Source organism: Leptopilina boulardi, unplaced genomic scaffold (genome assembly GCF_019393585.1).
Source record: "Leptopilina boulardi isolate dan_hultmark-lab unplaced genomic scaffold, ZJU_Lbou_2.1 LbouV2_165, whole genome shotgun sequence".
NCBI lineage: Eukaryota > Metazoa > Arthropoda > Insecta > Hymenoptera > Figitidae > Leptopilina > Leptopilina boulardi.
The window spans coordinates 2,390,269-2,417,531 of NW_026137713.1; the positions used below are offsets into that span (position 1 = coordinate 2,390,269).

General features: G+C 27.3%; 1 protein-coding gene and 1 long non-coding RNA gene across 15 annotated transcripts in view; one reads left to right on the plus strand and one right to left on the minus strand.

Moving 5' to 3' along the window:
• Positions 1-27,263, minus strand: part of LOC127277340 (disabled homolog 2-interacting protein) — a 218,779-nt gene that overhangs the window by 2,896 nt on the left and 188,620 nt on the right. For 11 of the 14 annotated variants that reach the window (XM_051298401.1, XM_051298402.1, XM_051298400.1 and 8 more), the window contains 8 exons: positions 11,249-11,343; positions 5,048-5,331; positions 4,534-4,820; positions 3,960-4,292; positions 3,451-3,855; positions 3,110-3,276; positions 1,461-3,026; positions 963-1,087 (listed from right to left, as the gene is read on the minus strand). In XM_051298401.1, coding sequence (XP_051154358.1) covers positions 963-1,087; positions 1,461-3,026; positions 3,110-3,276; positions 3,451-3,855; positions 3,960-4,292; positions 4,534-4,820; positions 5,048-5,331; positions 11,249-11,343 — 3,262 coding nt within the window. Of the gene's footprint in view, positions 1-962; positions 1,088-1,460; positions 3,027-3,109; positions 3,277-3,450; positions 3,856-3,959; positions 4,293-4,533; positions 4,821-5,047; positions 5,332-6,036; positions 6,203-11,248; positions 11,344-27,263 lie in introns of those variants that run through there. The other 3 variants (XM_051298394.1, XM_051298399.1, XM_051298408.1) reach the window with 2 other exon arrangements.
• On the plus strand, positions 15,349-18,053 carry LOC127277343 (uncharacterized). The gene is made up of 3 exons (XR_007842359.1): positions 15,349-15,438; positions 16,118-16,432; positions 17,347-18,053. It is a non-coding gene; the product is annotated as an uncharacterized LOC127277343 (long non-coding RNA).

The window sequence follows — 27,263 nt, forward strand, 5'->3', positions numbered from 1 at the left end:
CCATTTCAATATCACAATGAAAATTTTTCTATTATTTAAATAATAATTTATACTTTTGAAAATATTATCAACGTGTATTTTCTGTTTCAAATTATTACAAAATCGAGAATTAACAATTATTAACTTAAAATTAAATTACAAAACAAAATTAAAATTTTAAAAATTAATATTAAAATTACAAATGAAAATGAAAATTTTAAATTATAAAATTAAATTTTAAATTAAAATTAAACTTATAAAATAAAAATTTGAATATTGTTTAATTAAATATTCTAAATTGTATATATGCAAAAATTAAATGCTAAATTATACATGAAAAATTAAATTCCAAATAACGTACAAAATAATTAACAATTCCACGCAATATTGATAATTAATCTTAAAAATAAACTATTAAATTGAATATAAAATAATATCGAAAAACTTTTCTTTAATTCTCCTTATTAATTAGAAAATTCACTTGATTAAATGTTTTCATAAAAAAATCGTTTCTTTGTGATAGTTAAACAATTAAATTGATTTTCATTACTAAATTCTTAATTTTTTTTTACATGATTTACAATATTGAATATTTTAAAAATTCATTGCAAAATTAAACTTCCTCCAAAAAAAATCATTGATTCGAAGTAAATCATTGATTTTGCAACTACACACGAAACTAAAATGAATATCAGGAATTTTATCACAGCAGAATTCAAAACTCCTCGATGATGACGAGTCCTATTAGAATTGGAGCAAAAATGATCAAGTAAAAAAATAATACACACACAATATTATCATCGGGGGGAGAGAGAATGAAAAGAGAAATTAAAAAAACCCCGCATATGATTGAAAAAAAACATAAGAGAAACGATTCTGATCCGCGCGGCTGATGATGACATTCAGGCAAAAGATTATTTTGAATAAACTAGCGCAATTGCGAGAGATAGAGAATAATGATCATGATGATGATGATGATATACCTGGAGATGATGCTCTTCATTTTTGTATCCGGTCCAATGCCATCTAATTCCGTATCATCAGTTGCTGCTAATCGCGCTCTCAAACGATCCACATTGCTCTGTAGCCTTTCAATTTCCACCTCGTACTGAAATGAATTTTTTGTTAGTTACAAAAAATTAAATTAGATTATGAACAAATGATTGTTTTTTTTTGTTATTAATCGCGTCATTTTTTAGTTTTGTTATTGACAAATGATAATTGTTGCTCGAGAAGAAAAAAAAATTTTAACCGAAAAATTCGAGAGGAAAATAGTCGAAAAAATAAAAGAAAAATTAGAAAATAAATAATAAAAATTAATAACAAAAATAAAGAATCAAAATATATTTACAGAGGAATTTTGATTCTAGATTTCTAATTAGGTGCACAACTCAAATATTATTTGGAAAAATTTTACATAATTGAAATTTTGACAAATAGAATTTGAATATGTGCATCTTTTTTTATCGTTAGGATCTAACCTTATCTACCTGATCGATACTTCGATGACTGCGTGATTTACTTCTTCTTGTGGCGCAATTCTCTTCCTCGCTGGTATCAGATAAATCTCTCGTCGAATCAAGTGACAAACGTCGTCGTAATTTTGTACAACAAACATTTTGCGATTGTTCAACATTCGTACGATGTCCTGTATTATTTTGTCGCCATTGATTTTGTCCATTTCTCTGTATAACATTCCTTACATTTTGCTGTGGTGGTGGCGATGGACTGAGATCAACACCACGAACAGCCTCAATACCAACACCTCTTTCTCTCTCCTCTGAACTGCTACTACCACGTCGGCCTGAACGCGTATGACTCGATTCCATATGATAAACAGGATTTGCAAAAGCAAGTGGCGCAGCGCTTATAATATGAGCATTCGCATTATTACTACTCAATTCCACGGGGCTTGAACTTTGACTATAGGCAGCGAAACTTTGATAGCCCGACGATGCAACGTTACTCAATTGTGAAATTGAGATTTGTGATCCTTTTTGTGATTTTGATTCTGATACTTCATCATCCGCGTATCTTAACAAATCAGACAAATCATCGAGATTTCCATTTGTTGCATTTGTTTTTGAATTATGATAATTATTATTCGGTTGATTAATCGATAGTGTGAGATTTGGATTTGCATTAACTGTTGTTTTAGAAACATTATTGTAATTTTGCTGTTGGGTTTGATTTGCATTTTCTTCCTTGTGAAAATGATTTCGATTTACTATTGTCGATTTTGTGGACATATTATTATAATTATGATTATAATTATCTTCGGTTCTATCGTGAATGTCGAGATTCTGTAACCTTGTTATATTATTATGCCTAATGTGTGGAACGTTTGTTATATTATAATTTGAATCCTTGAGATTGCTATGACTTTCGGATCGTGTGGGACTTGTTGGATGTTGTTGGCAGTGATTTACATTAGCAAGACTTGCACTTGCTGTTAATCGATAGCCAACGCCGGTACGATTATTTATCACTGGCCTATGTTGTCGAACAATTGGTGTTGGTGATCTGGATACAAATGCCGGTGGTTCGAGGGGATAATCATCAGTGTTGATTTGTAATTGCAGTTTACCATTCGTTGGTAAATAGGCATTACGTGGTAGAGTTGCGGCACGTACAACATTTGGACTTCTTGTATTATTATGACCGAGTGTATTTGTCTGTAATACTTCGCTACTGTCGCGTATTGTCCCATTTAATGTACTATGATTGCTCAACGTTGATGTGGCCGAAATTGAAAGATTTGAATTGCTATTTGAAATTGTTGGATCGTTGAAACGAAAAATGTTGTTTTGAAGATTTGGATAACGATGAAGAGTTGATATTGGACTTGGTCCAGGTTGATCCAACGCTGATGATATTTTATCTAAAATTTCTGGTAATCGTGATGGAGGCGATGAGGGCGATGTTGATGTTGTAGCGGCAACACTTTCTCGAAGAAGCGCATGAAGTAGCGAAAGTTGTTTGCCAAGGTCAATGTAGCCGTCAAACTCCAGGGAATTGTTCGCTGATGTTTCTTTCGACAAGGGACTCTGTAAAAGAAATTGTTTTCAATTGCAAATTACTTTCTTTTCTTTTATCTTAGAAACGGAATTCAATTTTTTGTTTTACTCACGCTGATAAGTTGCAGGAAGTCTTTCATCGAAGGCGCTTCTCGTTCCAGAAGATCGTTCATAAATTCCATAAAGTTCTCCTTGCCTTGGAATCTCGTGAAATTGGCAAGAGTTTGTAAAGTCTTTGCGACCAGCGTTAAATTCCTCGCCGCCTTCTCGTTCGGATATTCTGAAAAAAATCGACAGAAAATAAATTCATTGCTCAAAACTTTTTTATTGTCTCGAAAAAATTTCGGATTCGACTTTTTAAAATAATAAAAAGAAAATTATATATTGAACGAAAATTTTGTATTTTTTTTTATATATATTTGATGAGAAAAAGAAGAATGGTTTTAAAACTCACCGTGAGTAATATTGAAGAGAGACGGACTGAGAATAGCGGGACAGAGGAATCGTAGGAAAATTGAAGCGGAAATAAGATTATCGGCAATATCCTCGCGACCCATTTCAGCCAATCTTTCGCGAAATATTCGAAAACATTCACGTAATTCAAGGGGAAAATGAGCATGACTTGTGAGTATTCGATTCCAGGCGAGTTCAACGGCAGCGCGAAGATTTTGCTGTTGTTTGTGAAGTGCAGCTACCGAGGCGACCTTCATTGGATCCACTTCGCAATCACCACCTTCAACGGCGCCACGCACCACTGCCCCCAAGGTCTCTTGAAGATAACGATCACCCGTCAATTTTAAATAAGCCTCCATTGCTTTCGTCGCCAATGAATTACCCCTGAAGGTTAACCTCTCGTCGTCTGTAAAAGTACACAAAGTTTATGAGACTAAATTCTAATATTTTGTTACATTCTGATTTTTAATTTTACAATTAGAAAACTAATTTTTTTTTCCTGACTTTTACCTATTCTGTGAATGTCCATCATGACAAGATCAGCAAGAAACTGGGGAGCCTTCTTTTCACGTTGCATGACAGCAACCAAAGCGGTGGCAATGTCCTCCTTGGCCTTGACGCCAATCACTGGCTCCAATTTTTCGCAAAGTGACGCGTAATCAGTCTTGAGATACTCGAGAAATTCTTGGTAAACCTGAACCGGTAAAATGTCAACCGATTGAAAGCGACATTTGACACGAAGTGCCGGTGGCTCTTTTAGTGGCCCCTTCTCGCCGACGACTGTATACCATTTTTCCGTGAGATATCGAGATGTCACATTGTGAACTGGAATGCTCACTGATCCTAGAGAGAGAGAAAAAAAAATCATGATAAATATTTTTAATTTAGAAAAATGAATTTGAAAATTATGAAAAAATTGAAAAGAAAAATTAAATTTTTAAATTGAGAGAAAATTGAAAAAGAAAAATAAGAAAAGGTAAAGAAAAGCAACTAATTGAATTGTTTCTTTGCACTTGAGAAATTTAATTTATGGGATCATATTTTATAAAAGGAGGGGGGTAGGGCGTGATTTTTTTTCCCTTACCGATCAACACGTTCTTATCCCTCTTCTTTTTTCTATCGGCTTCACGGTAAAGATTCACCTGGATGGTGTTAACGGATGGCAGGTGATGAAAATCAAAGTGCTCGCCCCAAAAGCAAAGATCTGCTTTTAATTTTGCAGTTGTCCTTGCGTACAATGTACTGTCTAAACAAACTTCACAGAAATATCGTTTTTTTGCCGGTACGCCTTTTGCCTCGAGAAGCCAAATTTGCAAAGAATTATCCGTGCGACGAGTTTGCTCAGCATCCGGTTGTACCGATTTTCGTAAACTGAAAACAAACATTTAATTTAATAATTTATAAAAATAAATAAATAAAAGTAATTACTATTTTTTAATAAAAAAATTAATTTTTTTAAATATAATAAATAAAATGCTAATAATATTAATAATAAAAAATAATACAAAATTTGTTTTTGATCGAATTTTATTTCTTAAATCGTAAATTAAGATTTCAATGTTGAGTAAAATTTTGAGAAAATAATGTTTTTTTCTGACCTTTGAAGCCACTGATCTCGCTCGTGGGCAGTCCTGCAGCTGAAATATTTTGGTCCACCATTGCTGGGTGTGACCTGGAAACAATGAGGTCGTCCAAGAAGACTTGGATGCAACGGAGTGACCGCGGCGAGGTCCATCGAGGTCACCGCCTGACCGCATAGAAGTGATTCGTGCGATCGACAACCACGTAGTCCAGCACCACGTTGTTTTTGCCTCTCCAATTTTGTCACACTTTTTGTCCTCTTCAATGGATTTGATCGGAACGACCTTTTCGAGAAGAAATTCTGCAAAAAGAAAAAAAATTTCATTCTTCTGTTTAATAAGTATATAAATAAAAAAAAATAATTAAAAAATAAACAAATAATAAATAATTAAATATAATAAATAAATAATCAGAAATTTTACAAAGTTTATTGATTATTGGCAAATAACAAAATATTTTGTAAATTTTTATTATGTTTGGAATCGCGGATTTTTCGCGCTTTTACCCAAGGGCAAAGATGATACTCGACTGAACGCGCGGGAATTTGAGAATTATTTTCAATTACATATTGCAAGTGAAAGGTTTTTTTGTCGACAAAATGGCATTGGTGGGACTTTCGTTTATAACGTTTTTTTTTTTTAATGCACATAAGTCGCAAGCGTGAAAGTGGAGTCAAGCGCGTAAAAGTTTTTCACGACCTTGAAAAAAATGTCAAGTTTATTTTCGAATTTACAAATTAAACAAATGCAATTTTTTTTTAACCACGATTTATACGAATTAATTTGCAATGTTTTCACTTTAGATTTTTTTTTATTTTTAGTTTATTAGAATAATTTCTTTTAATTTTATAATCCAGGGAATTTATTCCAACTTTCTAAAATGAAAGCTATTAGAGGAAATTTTCATTTATGAAAATTTTCACTATACCAAGTAAATAATATTTGATTATAAATATTAAATTTAAAAAATATGAATTTTAATTTAAGTATTTAATATAATTATTTACCCTTGTGGTAAAATAATTAAGAATAGCGCTAACGACTTTTTCATCTTCATCCTCTTCCATTTCCTTTAGACACATTCTCTTCCCCCTCATTTAGAGGGAAAAGAGCACAAATTAAATTTGACGGGCACAATATTAATTTTAACATGAAATTAATTTTTATTAAATTCTTAAAAAAAATAATTAAATTAATTGTCAATAAAAATCACTTTTATTCACCAAAAATTTTTTTTTCTTTTTAATTCAAAGGGGGAAAAAATCCATAAGCTTATTGAGAAAAATCGTTTAATTCCTGTTTGTTCACTGTAAATGTGGAGTTATTACTTCAACTATATTATTTTTTAAAGGGTAATTTTTTTTTTTGAATAACTGTTTAAAAATCCTGAAGAGTCGTTGGACACACCTCACTTCCGGTTTTTATGTTGCATATCACACATACACGCACACAAGTTTTCGTTTCACAAAAGACACATGACGTGTGTTTGCTTTGTCATGCAGAACTGATGGAAAAAAAAATTTTTTTTTCCTGTAACTTATAACCGAAAACAATTTTCCGTTTTGTCAACAAAAATTATCCTCACTTTTCCACAATTTATTATTCTATCAATTCTTTTTTTTTCAAATTAATCACAACCGAACTGCTTCAAATTTTTGTTATACACAATTATTATTTTTTGTAATATTTTTTTAAAATAAAATTTGATTAATATTATTATTAATATTATTTATTATCTATAAAATTTGGTTAACGTTATTTTTTAATTTGGTTTATCATGGATTTAATTTGGTTTATGTTATATTTAAAAAGTTTTTTTTTAATTTTATTTTAAAATTTAATTTATTTTTTAATGTTTTTTTTTAAATACAATTCTCGGTTTATAAATTTTTATAATTTTGTTTAATATTGTTAATTATATTTTTTATATTGTTTGCTAAGTTTTATTTATCTATTTAATCAATTTAACACAATATATAATTATATACAGTTGATTATATTAATTATAAATATAATTTGCAATTAATAACACTTTGATAACAATTTTAAAAAAATATATTAAAATTATGTTTAAACGGTTACATTTTAAAACTGAAGTAAAAAAAAAGAACCGCACTATATATAAATATATAATATGTGTGTACCCGGCAAAATCTCGTGGACGACTGATGCAGATGGTTTCCGCTGCTCATCCGGGTAGTGAAGTCAAGGGATCCTGCGAAGGGGGGAACTCAGGGCGCGCCACCTTTTGTGCTACCGAAAAATTCTGCCCTTACAAAATATTCAGGTGAGAGTTGCCCCCCTTCTCCAAGGACCAACCACTGACGACGTTGCCGGGGTCCCCATTTATATACTTATATATATTATAAAAACGTCTTCGAGGGGTTCTCAAAACGTAAAACGTGTATTTATTCAAGGGTACACGCGTGTTCAGATTATTATCCTCAAAAGATTTTAACGTAACATTTTTCAAAAAGATTTGTGTTCATTCACCAAATAAAAAAAATAACCGGTATTTTTCCGGAAAAATAAAATTATATTTTCACAATGAAAGTGATGAAATTAAATGGATATTTCTATTTGATTTAAAAATAAAATTATTTCCTTTTAATTTTTAGAAATTATTCCGAATTTTTTTTTTTTTTTATTATTAAATTAAGAAAGAATTGGATAGACATTATTAAAAATTTCGAAAATATGCAGTTGGATTAACTTTTGTTCCGATTGTTTGACCGAATCGTTAATAAAATTTAAATTAATTCCTATTTTTAAAATAGTAAATTACGAATGTTAAATGTTAGTGTAGTTTTTCGATTCAAAATAAAAATCAATCATGGAAAAAACAAACAATGAATACGAAAATGTAATGGCCATGAATTTGAAATTTTTCCAATCTCCATTAAAAGGAACTTCAATTAAAATGCAAATTAACATGCAAATTAGATATGGATACCGATTAAAGAGACTTTTTTTTAAAAATTTTTTTGTTATTAGAACTATAAAATGAGTAAATTTCTGTGGAAAAAAAATTATGGATTGAAATAAAATTTTTCTAAAACATGAAATTAGTTTTAATTAGACGTGGTGAAAAACACATGTTTATCCCTTTTTTTAACCATATAATGGTTGTCCTGAGAGTTTCCGAATTCTAATTATCTCTTTAAAAAACAACAACATGAACAAATCCGGATTCCTTGTCCTGGATCTCTCTCTCGCTTCTTCCAGACAAGTAACCAGAATATAAGAATAAAAAAAATATGAAAAAAACAAAAGAAAGGAGCGAACTGGTTTCGATCGAGGCCCTGTGACAACTGTCTACTAGCAAGCCCGTTATGAACTTGCATTATGCACCAAGAAACACGTGCAATGCAACTTTGCGCAGACACAATATCTAACCATGAACTTCATGATTTTATAAAATTTAATTTATTTTAATTCTAAAATTCTAAAATTTATAATTTAAGAGCTAAAGAATTTTAATTCCCGTCAAATCTTGATTTTTTATTTTTATTCGATTTTTCCAAAAATTGAATTACTGCTAATTAAATGTAATTATTTATTTTAACTAACATTAAGTAAAAAATTGGTCAGACAGTTAAAATAAAAGTAAAAGATTTTAAAAAGAAATTGTAAGTTTTTAAAGAAGGGAAAGGACTTGAAACGACTCATAGAAAAATTGAATAGAAAAAAAATACCCTTTCCTTATACATATGTTAGAGGAATACTTTTGAAGAATGAGAAATGAGAGCAACTGTCGAGTTTGAGAAACTCGATCGATATTTTCTTGGCTTCCATTCAATCTTTTGAAAAATCGAGGTCCTTGAATTAACCGCAATTTATATTATATTCTTTTGACAATATTTGTCACGCGCGCTTATTATATAACTTATATACATATATATAAGAAAGAATGGGACAAATAATCAAAAAAGTTAGATATTTTTCAATTTTTAAATAAAATAACTAGAATTTTTTAAATTCCACTTTAATTAATTTTTAAACATTATTTATTCGTAGAATTATTATTCCTAAAATAATAATAGTAAAAAAAAAAGAAAAAGAACTTGTCAGACTATAACTTCCGGTTGAAAGAATAGATTCTCTCTTTAAGAAAAAAAAAAAAAATCTTTGAAAAGTTACGTCGCGTTATATATTAGATGAAATGAAACGTGAGAAGAAGTTGAAAATTTGGATTCGTGCTTCGACCACCAAATAGAAATCCTAAAGCGGTAAAGTCAAGAAAAGGAATGCAAGGACGATTTTTGTTCAAAACGGAAATATAATGACAGGTAACATTTCCGGTGCCTTTGATATACCATTCATAGAGAGAATATATAGCGGCCATTCAAATTTAAAAAAAAAAAAACGAATTTCACCCGCAAAAAAATGTACATTTCTATTTATTTATTATCAGCAAAAAAATTTTATTTTCTTTGCCTTTTTTTTTCTTTTGTTTCATTCTTTTTTTTGTTCTATTAAAAAAAAAAAAAATTATTAGATTTTCTATTTGACTTAAATATGATTTTATTTTATATTTTTTTTTACATATTATATTAATGTAAATGAATAAATTTTATATATTTATTTTTCTAATATTCAATTTAATTATAATTGATAAATGATTGAAAACAATTGACAGAAAAATGAAAAAGAAAAAAAAGAAAATTTGTGTCTATCTCTCTGCTTTACAGTGTTAATTAATTTGAAAGTGACGGGAAACCGATGAGCTCTTTCTCTCTTTGGCTATATATACATATATGTAAAATTGGCGGGACTAAATCAATTAGTCGTTCGCTATATTCCTGGTAATTAACCGATCGCCCGCGCGAGAGAGATGCCCTTCGACCCTGTTTCATTTCAGAGTCAGAATCAACGGGTCCATTGACCTATCAAGTTATATTAATACGAGAGATATAATTCAATGGTTAAATTATACCAATAATAGAACCAGTGCAATATTTTATTTTTTAAAAAAGAAAAAAAAATCGCCAAATAGTCCCCTCTTATAGATTCACAATATATTTTCTTATAAGGGTCCACACTTATTTTCTCCTCACACCTTCAAAATCGTCAAGGGAAATATATATGCCTCTCAAAATGATATCTTTTATGACACTTTTGGTACATTATTGTATTTTACGGGGCAATTCAAAGTCGTTCCGAATATTATTTTGTCAAAATAATATAGGGGAGAGTGGAAACAGTTAATCAGTAGATTATTTCAGTTTTTTTGGAAAAATTTTTAAAAAAAGGAAAAAAGAAATGTTAAATTCTAATGTAAATTTATTTTAATTATTTTATATTTTTTTTAATTTTATAAAAAATTTTAATTTTTAACGTATATAGAAAGAGACAAAAAAAACCTGATAAATTTTTTTTTGAGGGGTGGTTGAGAAAAAGGGGGAGAATGAAAACTCCTTTTAAGAAGGGTGACCTGAGAAAAATATTGTGTAATTTTTCAGTCTTTACTCAAACGTTTATATGCAAAATATATACGTGATAAGACAATCTATAAAAATCAGTCGAGTTTCTAGGGTTCGGATCCCTCCTTTTAAATTTACGTGAAACTAGTTTTGTCGTTTCAAGTCTCTCTCTCTCTCTCGCATCGATCATTATCTTTCTCTCATCCCTCTTTTGTTCGCAACGTCTGCCCTTTTAGGATTCATCTCAGATTTTTTCATTTTTTTTTATTATTTAAAAACTTCAATTCGTCATATTTTGGTTTTCAAAATTGACAGAATTTTTTTTTTTGTCAACACTATTAAATTTAGATTAATAATTAACATAAGAATAAATTTTAGAAAAATTGATAAATTATATAGAAAAAAAAAATGAAATAAAACTGATTGATAGGTATAATATAAATAAGGATATATAAATAAATGTAATAAAATTAAAAATATATAAATAAAAATTTTCTAGATATTGTTTTTTTGGGGGAGAAATCTTAATATCCTTTGTCACTCATTTTATAAATAACTCTATATATTAGATTAAAATGATAGACATTTAAATATTAATTTCTCCACGGGGTGAATAATCTGAAAATTCAGGGAAAATGAAACTGACAGAAAATCAGTATATGATAATAATAATATACTAAAAGGAAATCAATGTGTTTTGTGTCTATCATTAGGGAGAGGAAAACAATTCTTGAAAATTTTTATCGATATTTTTTTTCTTTTTTTGGAGTAAGAAAAAAAATGAAGTGGCACTTACGACAATTCGATTGGGGGTGACATCAAGGGGCCTTGCACCCAAGACAGGAGTGGCTGGTGCACTTCCTCTTCTGCAAGCCTTTTCATACGAGGTATCTGAAAAAAAATTTTTTATTAGTCATGAATTTTTTAATATAAAAAAAACTATATTTAAAAAAAGGCAAAAAGGAGGAAATGGCAGAAAAAACAATAAGAAAAATAAATACAAAAACCTGAAAAGTTTGTATATGAATCCTGCAAACGGTTTCAATTTCAAGGTGTGTCATCTTTTTTTTTTCTATGTATAGGTGAGTAGTATGGGGTCCAATGGAGAATATTGAGAAAACACTTTTCATAGTTGTATAAGGGAGAGAAACTTTTCCCAAAGGAAAAGACGATATGATACATTTAACCTGTTTGTGTATATAAATATAATTTCAAAAAAGAACCATTTCTCATTTTTTTCATTTTGAAAAGTCAATAATTTTCTAGAAGAAGATCATTGATCATTCAAGAGTCCATATTATATAGATTTTCGCATGCAATAATAAACTTTTGAGAAAACGAAATGATCGATAATTTTCATTGTATAAACGAGGGGTTATAAGAGTGATGATTGTTGTCCTAACAAAAAAAGAAAAATTCTTTTAAAAAAAAAATTTGTCAACACGTGCTCCAAAAGATGTAAAAGAAATATTTTTTTTCTTGTCAACGGTTGGAATAGTAACAACTAGTGTTTGAAACTACTAGTAACTTTTGTTACAAAAATAATAAATTTGCTATTTTTATTTTAATATTCTCGTGATTTTGTAATAGATATAATATTTATACGAGATATTAGAAAAATATTGTGTAAAGAATATATTATTTATATGAAGAATAAAACCGTTGCATTAAAATGCTGGTTTTTTGCCTGTATATATTGTGTATTTAACCGCAGGAATAAATTGTAAATCCTCAACTATATGCGGGTTATTCTGAAAGACGAAACAATGCGGTCCTCGAGAGAAGGAATCGACAAAAGAAGAGAGAATCCTGATGTGGACTTCTCTCTAAATGGTTCAAAACGTTTTCACGTTTTACACACACTCAACTTGATTTGCAAAAACTTATTCTCTCTTTCACCAAATAGAGTAAACATGTTTTTCTGAAAAAATGCCAAAAGAAATTTTATTATTTACACGTATTCCCAGAAAATTCGCTATCTAAAATAATCTGTAATTTTTATTTGGTTATTATAAATTTCTAATAAGATTTAAATAATTCGTTTATTAAATTCTGCGTTCCATTTTCGAGAACATTGATATAATTAAAAGAGAAAGAAAAAAAAAATCAGCACACAAATTATTGTCAGCATGCAAGGAATGCAGTATATTTTTTATTATCACTATCGCATGAAAAATTCCAAGAGGTATATATAAAGAGATTAAAAAACAAACTTTCTAATTTTCTAATTGATCATTGTTTCAAAACTTTCTAAGTTAGGGTCATTTTGCAATTAGTGAAACTAAACAATTTTTGCGGAATCTCTAACAAAAAATGAAAAAAAAGAAACACTTAACAATAATAATTGAATTGAGAGGAAAACTTTTGAAATCATAAATATACTCATAACAAAAACATTTTTTACTGTTGAAAAGTTATTTTCAAGTGAAAGTTAAAATAAAATAAAAAGTGTTACGTAAAAATAATAAAAATAAAAAAAAATTATTATGCAAATAAATATTAAAATTAATAATTACAAATTATATAATAATTATAATTATTTATTTTTTAATTATAATTTTATATTCAAAAATAAATGTTTAGTCAAGGAAAAAAAAATATTAATTATTAATATTATAAACTTTTTTAAAATAAACCAATTGAAAAATTAATTAAATATTTTTTATTACCTGATAAATAGATGTAAATATTTTTATCCAGAAATTAAAATATGTTTTTATGCGTTATATATAAATGAAGGTCTTAAATTATTCAAATCACTTTATAAGTGACTCCATTAGTCGTTGAAAATATATTTAAAAAGTCGAGGACGCACGTGCGTTTTAATGTGCACCATTTGAATATTTTTTTTTTCTCAATTGGGGTGCGATATTATGTAAGTTGCACCCGTTGCATAATAATAATGACCATTCGAATCGAGACCTTGCACTCATGGTCGATCTTTATCTGAAGAAAGGGGCCAAAAAACACTACTCTTTCACTCACATTTTAAAAGTATATCAACATAATGGAAAAAAACCAACCAATAAAGTGTGAATTATATTCACTCACAATTAATTTTTCAAAATATTTAATTCAGAATATATATTCAACGCGTTACGAGAAAACGTACTTTACAGGTAAAAAAACTTAGGTTATGTTTAGTCAGAGTAAACAATACAGTGGAGTTAACCGGAAACGGAAGCGTCGAGCAAGTGTATTATTGCCATTGGTCGAAATGAGCGGGATTACCATTTTAAACAAGCGCGCTCATTTCGAACCAATCAAATCAATTTCTGATGAACTTCCCAATTTTGTCCAATGCGCGCGCATCTAAGCAGAAGCAATTTTGAATTTGTACATGAAGTTGCTTCTGAATTGTCGCGATCTATTTTCTAAAAATAATTAATTTTAATGGGTAATTAATGATTAATTAATCGTTTCATACTTATTTGATAAGTTATTAGTAACTAAAACAATTAATTTCATTTTTAGACACGACAATTCATGCAGCTGCGCGCGCATCAAAGTACAAGCTATTTGAAATTGTACATGGACTTGGATGGACGTGCTTCTGTTCTGTCGCAATTTATTATCGAAATTAATTAATTTTAATTGGTAATTAGTGATAAATTAATCATTTTATACTTATTTATTAAGTTATTAGTAACTAAAATAATTAAATTCATCCAACAAAATACGACAATTCTTGCCGATGCGCGCGCATCCTAGCAGAAGCAATTTTGAATTTGTACATGAACTTGCTTTTGAATAGTCGTGATTTATTTTCTAAAAATAATTAATTTTAATTGATAATTAATGATTAATTAATCATATAATACTTATTTGATAAGTTATTAGTAACAAAAATAATTAATTTTATTTTTTCAGACACGACAATTCTTGGGCATGCGCGCGCATCCAAGAACAAGCCATTTGAAATTGTACGTGGACTTGGATGGACGTGCTTCTGTTCTGTCTCGAATTATTTTCGAAATGAATTAATTTTAAATGGTAATTAATGATTAATTAATGTTTTAATACTTATTTAGTAAGTAATTAGTAACTAAAATAATTAAATTCATCCTACAAAATAAGACAATTCTTGCTGATGCACGCGCATGCTAGCAGAAGCAATTTTGAATTTAAATATGAATTTGCTTTTGAATTGTCGCGATTAATTCTCTGAAATTAATTAATTCTAATTGGTAATTAATGATTAATTAATCATTTAATACTTGTTTAATAAGTAATTAGTAACTAAAATGTTTAAATTCGTCCTACAAAATGACAATTCTTGCGGATGCGCGCGCATCCAAGCTATTTGAAATTGTACATGGACAAAATATTTCAAATATGCGAAAATTTTTTTTAAAATCTCCATTAATTATGTAAAATCATAATCAATTTTTAATTTATATTTTTCATATTCAATGAAGACTTCAACATTTTCAATCCCAAATTGACAAACATAACCTGTAATATTTTGCCTTTAATGTAAGTTTTCTCTATGGCGCATGACATTTACATAAAATTTTATAACATATATATATATTTTATGTGAAAAATTAATGTTTTTAGTTTTATAAATTATTATTGTTATTTACAAATTATAAATTAAAAAATTCTAATCAGCAAAAAAGTGAAAAAAATTAAAATGTCATTTAAAAAAAAATGTCGAAAATATTTGAACACAAAAAATGTCAATCTATTTTTTTTTTTTTAAATATTGTTTGAAATATTTATAAAAAATGGTAAAATAAATTTAAAATTAAGATATATGAAATAAAATTAAGGAAAAAAAATTGTAATTTTTCAGCGCCTAATAAGCGGCAATGTGTTGAACGCGAATTCCAAGAGGAGTTTACGAACAAAAATTATTGAAGGACCTTCGCGTGCTATAGCAAAAAAGGAAAAAAAAAGTTGAAAACAAGATCAACGACTTCTTTATTATCAAAAAATGCCGACGAGCAGAAGATCACTATTCTCGCAACAGTAACATTCGAGGTTAGGTATTTCTTTTTTTATATTTTGTTTAAATTTTTAACTATTATTATTTAATTAAAATAATAAATAAAATAAAATAATTAGAAAAAATTAAAATAAGAAATTAAATAATTAGAAAAGAAATAAAATAATTAAATAATAAATTTAAAAAATAATTAAAATATATTTATAAGTTTATTTAGAAATTATTTGGTATAACTAAATTAATTAATTTAATAAAATTTATAATAAGTGAATAAACGATAATTTCACAATATATTTATTTATCGCGGGGGAGACATTGGCCGACTTGGTCAATATATTAAAAATCACACAAAGAGTGAGTCCCAGTTAAAAAATATATGTATTTCTATTTCATTATCAATTTATCGTCGATAGTAAGGGGAGATAATGCAAATGTAAATTCCATTGAAAGGAGGTCTCCTTGAAAATCAACTTACGATTCAAATATATGTTGGTATTATATATACTAACGCACTTAACCAAACATGATTTCATTATTTCGAATGTTATCAAAGTGCCTATACATTGATTTCTTTTTTGTTGTTTTTTTTATAATAATACCAATCGAAGGCCATAGTGAAAAAGAAAAGTTTTTTAAATTACACAAAAAGGAATATTTTTTTTTTGCTATTTATGTTTTTTTTTGGTCAAATAAATAATTAATCATTTCAATTAGGTAAAAATTCAACAAAATGAAAGGAAGAAGAAAATAGTAAAATGCAAAAAAGGAATAAAGGAGAAATAACGGTAAAGGAAGAATAAGGAGAATGGATCATTTAGAATGGGTGGTCCCAGGATAAAACGTGACTACCAATTAATAAATGCATATATTAAACATTATATTGGCAACTTATGGTTTCTGATTTGTTGATGATTTACTGGTTCTTTTCAAAGATCATAAATATTATTATTGACTATATGCCCATATACATATATATAGTTAAAAGCTATTCAAACCGGAAAAGGGATTAACGGATACATTCATATACGCGTAAGTATATATTACCTTACACATACTTTTTTTTATATAAGTTTGAATGTCAAACGTTTACGCATAGATTCGAACTGTAATTTATTAACGAGTTGCTTCCGAAGTGCCTTTTTTACGATCCTCATAAACATCAAAGTAATTTCTATTCGTTTGGTTGCGCGCTACCTGATAATTAATTTCGACTTTTCAGGACCTTATCAGTTGTCCTCTTAATTTCCTTATTTTTTGAGATTATTTTTATTTTCAATAAATGATTTTTTATACCTAATATTCTTTATTTAAATTTTTTATTATATATAAAAAAGGAATAATTTTTAAAAATATCTTCTGTTTATTAGAATAAGTATTAAAAATTAATTATATATGCAAAAAGTAATTTTCAATTTGCTTTTTATTTAAAATACACGTGCCGTTATATTGTTATATACAGTATGCGTGATGGTATTTTCTGATAATGATGAAGATCTATTACGATCGGAAGCCAATTAAATGCCTCTTTGGTATGTGTTAAATGTTTTATATATTGAATTCTCACGCTATGTTTTTTTTTTTACCTAGACAATGATAATTTAATTAAACTTTTAGCGAAATTATTTAATAATGTGCAACATTACAAGAAGACGGAAGTTATTAAATAAACCGTTATATATAATTTTTAAAAAGCAAAGTAAAAAAAATTACAACATATTTTAATATTGGAAATTTTTAAATCTTTTTTTTTTACTCAATATATTAATTTTATAAAGTATGTGAAGAAAATTATATATATGGAAAAATTGATTTTACGAAACATAATATGAGGCCGAGGTTTTTTTTACTTGTTTGCAAACGATTGGCCTACATTTTGCGCATTAATGATCATGATCGTTGTTATTTCTCCCGCGGTGAATTATTTTTTTCATTTTCATTTTCAGTACCGGATATACGCAATACATATGTGCAGCTGCAAAAAAAAATGTATCCAGGGGCAGCCGTTTGCACCACATGAGAATAAAACTTTTATCATACATTTATAGAGAGAAAAAGAGAGAAAGAGAGAGAGAGGATTTATATATTATACATTTCGAATTGAAATTGAAACGTAACGGTATCCAACAAGGTATTTATAATTACTACATGCTACTGAGAGGGAGGTTCTAGAAATCTCCCTTTCTCCGTTTTTCAATAGCATGTATACTATCATTAATGGTATTGCTTTGACTTTCATTCTCTCTTCAATATAAATAATAATTCATTTTTTTTTTTACTTTCAAACAATATATTTCTAATATCAAATTATTCAGAAAAATTTTGAAATTTAATAATTCATTTTTTTTAAGTTTTTGTTATTTTAGTATAGTTTTTTTTTCATTTCGGGAGTGTTCGAAAAATTTTTAAAATCGCGATCGTTTAAAAATTTTAGAAAAGAAAGTGTGTTTTGTTTTTAATTATTTAAACTCATTTCAAGAGTATTCGATTTTTTTAATCGCGTGTGTATAAGTGTGTGTGATTCCAACATCAGATGTCATATTGGCCGAAGAATATCATCAATTTATTCCACAAAGATAAAGGTTAGAGGTATACACTTTTTAAATAAATAATAATAATTATAATAATAATAAAAATAATAATTACATGCGAATGATTTTTCTACTCAAAAAATTGAAAAATTTCTATTAAAGTTTTTAAATTAAATTTGAATAGAATTTTGGAAAAAAAAATTAATTAATATTTAAAAAGTTGCGAATTTTTGCATTGCGTCCAATTTTCTTGAGAAAAAAATTTGTCGTTATTGTTGTATTTTCTTTCTTCTTTTGTTTTTTAATTTCAATAAATTTATAAAAATTTAATTAATTATATCGGTATATACATGATGCGCTCTGAAGAAATAAGCAAAACAAATATAGGTTAGGTTTATGATACGTTTGGAGTGAAAATAAAGAAAGATAATTAACTCTCAGTACAAATGTTTAAATTTTTATTACATCAAAAAAATATTAAATAAAAATTATATACGCGAAAATACACATTTGAGCCAAATTTTATAACTAATTCGGTTAAAATGGATTAGTTTTATGTAGTTGTAGAACACTGACTGAAAGTACTAAAAAATTTTGAAGCTATTTTTAAATAAACAGTTGAAACTATTACAATGACTTGAAACAGACTTTAAAAGAGCAATTAGAACTTCCGAGATTTCTAGTAACTGAAGCTATCAATTGACTGAAAGAACAGCTTGGTTGAAGCAATCAGATTAATTGATAATCAGTGTTTGATGTGCTTTATGCTTAAGAAATCGCAACTCGAAGTCATTTTACATTCTGAAGCTATCACCAAGACTGGAAAACCAGCTTGGTGCTGCCAATGTCTGTGTCGAACAGCATTTTGAGACCCTTCAGTTTTACTATAGTTATTGAAGTTCTCATTGCCAAAGACATTCTATCATTGATAGAAACTACTAATAAATTTTAAAGCAAAATTTTTAGCTATCAGTTGAAGGTATCATTGACTTAATACGGACTGTGACTATGAGCAATTGAAACTTCTGAGATTTCTATAGATAACTGTACGCTATCAATTGACTGAAAGAGCAGCTTGGAGTAATTATTGACTGCAATTACCAGGTTGAAACTCTCAGACTGATTGATTGATTACCAGTACTTGATGAGAGCTAGAATGCCGTATATCATGACTCGAAACTACCAATAATCTGAAGTTTCACATGACTGGAAAACCAGCTTGGTGCTGCCAATGTCTGCGTCGAACAGCATATTGGTACTCTTTACTGTAGTAATAGAAGTTCTCATTGCTTAAGACTTCAGCAAATGATGTTTAATACGTTTACGTTTATCATCTTTTTGACTGAAAATACCAACAACTGGAGCTATATATTATTGACTGAAACTTTACATCATTGACTGAAACTTTACATCACTGACTGACACCTCATATCATTGACTATGAAACTTTATTAAGTAAATTTGAAGCTATCATTAATTGTTAAAGAATAAAAATAAAATTGAAAAAATAGTATTATCATCGAAACGCGTTATAATCACAGTTTGAGTTTCATGGAAATTTTATAACTGATGGAACTGAAGTTTGGCACATTTGTGTATTTTTAACAATTTTTTTAAACAATTAATTAATTAGTCAATTACGCAGACAAAAATGTTGTAATTATTTATTTATATTCTGAAATAATATAATTACATAATTAACAACAAGTACATATTTTATAATGAAATTTATTTTAAAAAATGATTATTATAAATGATGTTTAAATTATGTAACAAAATATTAATTAAAAAATATGACACGGTTTATTATGAAAAAAAAATTTATAATTCGCTTCTTTGGTGAAGTGTATTTTTCTACCCCGCGAATATCAAAAAGGGTACTTGAATGATTTATGACACGAGTAAGAATGAGCTTCAACTACATAAAAGAAATGTGAACTATTGTATAGAATTGCATGGTTTTATCACACCCGATTATTATTATTTTTTTTTTTCGCCTATAGAGATTACGAGTTAATCTCACAAAACTGCAGTTTATTCATAATATATACGATTATCTCAATGTGAAATTCATTCAATTTTTATTAATTGAAAATTCGAATTTTTTAAAATGTTAAATCAAAATTTTATTGGTACAACAACAACAACAAAAATTTTATCTCCTGAGTGTAATAATCATCATTTTTTATATTCTAATTTCCCGGGCTCTCTTTTTTTTTGTATTATTTCTCAAAATATGTCGATTCCACCATCAATGAGAAGTGAAAATCTTAGTGGAACAAATCGCGCATAAAATAACTTGAATAATCCCAGTGATTGTATATAAATTCAAGGTTGACCATTTAAAAACATTCCACACAGCAATAAGTGACGTAATTGGAGCTCAGAATATACAGTCGTATTTCATTTCATCCTTGTATAATTTTAAAATACGAAAGTGATTTTCAATTTTTTTTAATAAATAGGAAAAAATTAATCGCATGTAATTATTTTTAATAATAATAAAATAATAATAATAATAATAATAATATATACAATATTCTATATGGTCAAGTCCATGACCTGAGGAAGTAACGCGATGCGAGGAACTTTATTTTCCCACATATAAAAGAGAGAAAGAGGTTTGGAATTTAAATAATTTCCAATATCAGGAATTTCAAAAATTTCACGTCTCATCTCATTCAAATGGATTAAAATAGAGAAAAAGATTTTTTTTCAAATGATTTATTAAATATTTTAAATCATATAAAGAAAAGTTTCTTTGAATTAGAGAAAATTTTGTTGTTTAATTCAAGATAATTACTATATAACAAATTAAAAAAATAATACTTCCTGTATGTGGAAGCAAAAAGGCAACTAAATGTATTTTTTATTTTTTTGGACAGAAATTAAATTAAATTTTTTTTTCTCTGATTTATATATAAATATAATTTGAGAGAGTAAAAAAATATATTTTTTTTAAATCTGAGTCTATTGTTTTCGTTGTGACGATAAAGAAGTCAACTTAAGGGACCGGCTCGGGGCAATTGCGTGTACGCCCCTAGATAAGATCGCAATGCAAACGCAATCGCTACTCTCTCGCGTTGTCAAGAAGCACAACTTTCGATTTACGAGCACAATGTGCTTCCCGTACTAAAATTATTATTATTATTATTATTTTATTATTATTAGTATTTTTTTTAAACTTTAAAATTTTAAGAAAAATTCCAAGAATTTTTCTAAAAATCATTTGTTATAACTACCACTATCTGGTACAACCATAATTTGTAACTACCATTGTTTGTTACCACCATAATTTGTAATTACTATTTTTTGATACTACAATAATTTTTAACTACTCTTTAATATTATAGTTATTAATTATGTTAGGTAACAAATATTACAATTTATTCAATTTTTTTTTTTGACAATATTATAAAAATTGAGGGCAAGAATTATTTTTTTTTTTGCAAAATTCAGAATCTTTGCGGAACACACTTTAAACTTTTGGCTCGGCTCTAAATGTATGCGGCGGATCACCTATTTCTGTGATTTGTCACTCGTCGCGCTGACGATTGCAAAGGGAAGAGGTTGCCAGCTGTATTTGCAAAAATATACTACAGAGTAACGTTTCACAGTTGTCCTTCCTATTATGGATTTCTATACGCCCTATATATACATATATATATGATAGGAGATCATAGAGCTAATGTCCTATATATATGCACAATGGGTGGTTGTATGTCAATATTTTAAACCCTTTCCACTTCAAAAATGAGAACTTATACCCCTTCTAAATGTCTCTCCGGGGTAGGAAAAAATAATATTTTTTTTTTTTTTTATGCTACCAACCGAAACGGATTTAGGAATAAAAGAAACGTTTTCGTAAATTATTTTAAAATATATCCTATATATAAATAAAAGGATGACGTATACATACTTAAGGCGGAAGCAAACAAATAGAGAATTTAATGACAAGAATTTTTCAAATTCTTTAAATTTAAAATTCCTGCATTAAACTGTAAATGGAAATATTTGAAATGTATAAAAATTTTGAAATACCGGAAAATATAAAATAGGGAATATAGTAAATAATTCGAATAAAATTTGTTTGTAGTTCCATTTTGATTACATTTTTTGAATACTTATATTTGAATTAGTGACTGACTTTTTGCTTTTGAATTAGCAAAATTTAACTAATTAATAGTAAAAAAAAAATTTTCTTATCAAATTAATTATTAACTAATAGTAAAAAAATGTTGAAGTTATTTTTTAAAAAACAGTTGAACGTATTACAATGACTTGAAAAGGACTGTATACGAGCAATTAAAACTTCCGAGATTTCTAGTAACTGAAGCTATCAATTGACTGAAAGAACAGCTTGGCTGAAGCTATCAGATTAAATTGACAATCAGTGTTTGATGTGCTTTATGCTTAAGAAATCGCAACTCGACGTCATTTTACAATTTGAAGCTATCAAAATAACTGGAAAACCAGTTTAATGCAGCCAATGTCTGTGTCGAACAGCATTTTGAGACCCTTCAGTTTTACTAGTTATTGAAGTTCTCATTGCCAAAGACATTCTATCATTGATAGAAACTACTAATAAATTTTAAAGCAAAATTTTTAGCTATCAGTTGAAGGTATATCATATGACTTATAACAGACTGTAACTATGAGCAACTGAAACTTCATAGATTTCTATAGAGAACTGTACGTTATCAATTGACTAACAGAGCAGCTTGGAGTAATTATTGACTGCAATTACCAGGTTGAAGTTCTCAGGTTGATTGATTGATTACTAGTATTGATGAGAGCTACAAGGAAAAAAAAAAGTTCGTCAATAAATTATAAGAGACTAGTCTATCACTTAAAGATGGGACATTTTTTCCGTAGAATTTTAGTTAACTTTCTTTAATAATATTTTTAATTGAATTCATTAAAAGTAAAGAATTTATCGAATACTATACGAGTGTGCGTAACTTTAGTAAACGTTTACGAATCAATAGTGAAAAGTATGTGAAACGTTAATTAACTTTATAATTTTTTGAATGATTAAAAAGTGATGTTCAGTGCAAAATCTTTTCTTGAAAGTGGTGAAAAATCTCGTCATGTATACACTGAAAAAAATTTATTTGATTCAAATACTCGATTACTTGACTATTATAAAATAAATATTTATTTGATAATAGTCAAGTAATCGAGTATTTGAATCAAATAAATTTTTTTTTCAGTGTATGCGTAATAATTCGTAAATATGTGCGGGTTTAAAGTGTAAAAAATATAAAACTGTGCAACGAGAAAGTGTATTATTATTTTGTGCCAATCAGTGTTTGAAATTACTAATAATTGTGAAAAAAATAAATTTTTTTTTTGTTATTTATCAGAAAAAATATTATTATTTTGTGCCAATCAGTGTTTGAAATTACTAATAATTGTGAAAAATTATAAATTTTTTTTTTTTTTTGTTATTTATCAAAAAGTGTATTATTATTTTGTGCCAATCAGTGTTTGAAATTACTAATAATTGTGAAAAATTATAAATTTTTTTTTTTTTGTTATTTATCAAAAAGTGTATTATTATTTTGTGCCAATTAGTGTTTGAAATTACTAATAATTGTGAAAAATTGGAAATTTTTTTTTTGTTATTTATCAAAAACTTTTAACCTTTAAACAATTTTATGTCCCGTCTCAAAGTGACTGACTATTCTGTAAATAATTGACGAATTTATTTTTTCCGTGTAAAATTCCATATATCATGACTCGAAATCACCAATAATAATCTGAAGCTATCACACGACTGGAAAACCAGCTTGGTGCTGCCAATGTTTGCGTCGAACAGCATATTGGTATACTCTTTCCTATAGTTATAGAAGTTCTCATTGCTCAAGACTTCAGCAAATGATGTTTAATACGTTTACGTTTATCATCTTTCCGCCTGAAAATACCAACAACTGAAGCTATATATTATTGACTGAATCTTTACATCATTGACTGAAACTTTACATCACTGACTGAAACCTAATATCATTGACTGAAACTATATATTAAGTAAATTTGAAGCTATCATTGACTGAAACTTTTTTTACTATCAAATTAATTATTAACCATTAGTAAAAAAATTTTCTTTACTATTGAATTAGTAAAATTGAACTAATCCAAAAGCGAAAAGTGAGTCACTAATTCTAATTAGTTAAAATGTTTACTAATTCAAATTTAGTTTATCCTAATTTGTTTTAGCGAATAAAGTTACATCAAAATGAAAATTTAAAAAATATATTCTTCACTTTCGAAAACAAATAATTACTCAATTTCAAATACTATATAATCAAATCGAATATTAAATCTAGCTGATAGAAACGAATCAATTTCTATAAAGATTACTATCTCACATAAAAGGAATTTTACCTCCTTATTGGATTTCAATCGTGAGACATTGTACATATATATATGCGTAATACCTTTTTTTTATATCATATATGTGAGAGATAAAATGATCTGAGAAACCGGTGATGTTGAAACATGCTTTTCTTATATATCAACATCACAATTCGTTTTCATAATCCATATATGTTTGTGTGAACACATACAATTTCCGGGATAAAATTGTGAAAATTGTATTCTGCTGACAACATAAAACGCTTCAAATAATATTGATCAACTTGTTGGAAAAAATTGCTTCACTTGTCGTATTCATTCAGTTTATTTTATACTGACATTATTAAGATTACTTTCTAAATTTTATATACTTTTCTCACAAGTTTTTTATTAATTTTTTTTTTAAAGAAACGGAAGAAAAATATAAAATATTATTATTATTTTAAAATATAAGCATCAAAATAAGTCATTAAAAAATTAATAATTAGAATTACATTACCAGTATTGACCCTGGGATCCACTTTTTTTTAATACAAAAAAATTGATTCTCACCTGAAACATAGAAAAGAATTTTGTTAGCAAAATTTTTATAATATTGTCAAAAAAAAATTGAATAAATTGTAATTATTTTTATTAGCAATATTTATAGTAATTAATTATATATTACAATGACAATAATATTAAATGTCAGAAAATATACACTTAAGGGCTAAGATTAAGTCCCAAAGCTATATATAAAAAAATAATATATTACCTTCACTCATAAATTTTTTTTTATCATTTTTTTCATTTTCATATTTTTTTAACATTCATCACTTAAATTATTCTATCGATTTTCGTTTGTTTGCTTTTATATAAAAAAAGATCTCTTGTAAATTTATTTTATTTTCGAAAAATAGAAGGAAAGAATTTTCAAAATTTTGAGAAAAGGAAATAAAATCAATTTTTATGGAAAAAAAACTCCCAATTTAATACAGTGATGAAAAAAAGAATAGAGAAAAAAAATTAGAATCAGGAATGTGTGTGCGGTATAAAAACTACAAAAAAAAGTAACATTGGTTCAATTTGTTATGGCACTCGTGAATGTGGTGAGGTTTTCCTTTCTCGTATATATATAATAAAATAACGCAGGTAGATTTTTGTCACGATCATATAACGACGAAATCATAAAATATTTTTCTCATAAAAAAGTAAACTCATATATAAAGAAATAAATGATGAAGTTAAACGCAAAATAAACCTTGCGCATATATATTTACTTTTATGGAAATTTATAATAATATTGAAGGCAATAATATATATAGAAAATCGTTATATCTGTTTTACGGCAATAACGTACTTCAAAAGAAATATATTCTACTATATAGAAAAAAATTTTATTTAAAATTTAAAAGTTTATTCAATTCAGCGTAAAATTTGTTTAGTAACTAAAAATACGTATTTCTTATTTTTCCTTATCTTCTATTTTCCCTCAATTTACCGTTTTTTTTTCTCATGCTTTATTAATAATTTTATTATTTTTATATTATTTTATTTTTCAGAAAAGAGAGTAAATAATTTATTGTTTAATGATAATTATAATTAATTGTAGTTTTACTTAACAGTAATTTCAAATAATTGTAGTTTCAATTAATAGTAGTTTTAATTAATGGTAGTTTCAAGTAATGGTAGTTTTAATAAATGATAATTTCGATTCTTGATAGTTTCAATTATTGTAAGTTTTAATTGAAAGATATTTTCAATTATTGCTATTTTCAATTATAAATATGAAGTATTTTTAATTTATTGATAGTTTTAATTAATAGTAATTATATACTTCAAAGTATATTGTAAACGTTTTTTTTCAATATTTATTTTTTAAATAATTTAATTTTAAAATGACTTAAAAAAATGATTCCAAAAAAAGTATATATAGTAATTTTGTTGGTGAATCTCAAATTATTTCTTTTTTTCTGGCGCATGTAATAATTATTATTTTAGTGCGCCAAAAACCAGTTTTCCACATGGACGACGACTTGAACTTTATACACATATAAAAGCCAGGCGACATTCATGGGCCATTAACCCCATGATGACTGTTAACGCGCCCAAAAAAGCGATCTGGTTCAAAACTTGTACTCACCTATCGGTTAATGGGGGTTATTTTTAAGCTACATTTATATATACATACCACTTTTAATTTATTGCTTTATTATTACGCCTTATGGGGCGCTTTAAAATTACAATACACGAGCCATTAACGCACCGCCGGGCGCAAAAAAAAAAAAAATTCGTGTATGTCAATTGCACACCAATTCAAGATATACCATTAAAATTCTTTATGACAAAATGCACTGTTTCTTTCGATAATAATTATTATATCGTCCAATAAAATTTCGACCAAAAAATATCTCTCTTGCAGAGAGAAAAATAAAACTAATATTTATTTAATTTATTCGTTTGTAATAACAATTTATTATAGATATGCGTAACAAAAAAATATAATAAATAATAATAAAAAATAATTTATATTTTAGGTATTTGGATTTATATTTACATTGTATTCCGATTTGGAAAATTGGAATTTCGTCTCAAAAAAAAAAAAAAATCAATTGAAAATTTTGAATGAAGTTGTTATGCAAAATGACAAGAAAAACAGAGCATGTTATAAAAATCTCATTCAATATAAAGAGACAAAATGATGATCTGGGATGCTGTATGACTAATGCTCTCGATCCTGTTTTTTTTTCATCTTTGTTTTCTTATTATTATTATTCACCCTTTCGATGTGGACAAAAAATTTTTTTTCTTCTTTTTTAGTGACTCTCTTCGGTCAGTCAATCGAAAAGTGATTCCCGATGAAAACGAGTCAGAGTCTTTTGGATGACGTTATATATATTATACAGTGGTGGTCGTTGCAGTTTTAAGGGCGTTCAGCTGTCCTTGTGTCACGTCCATTGTCCTCGAGAATATTTATAGCCAAAGGATGACCAAAC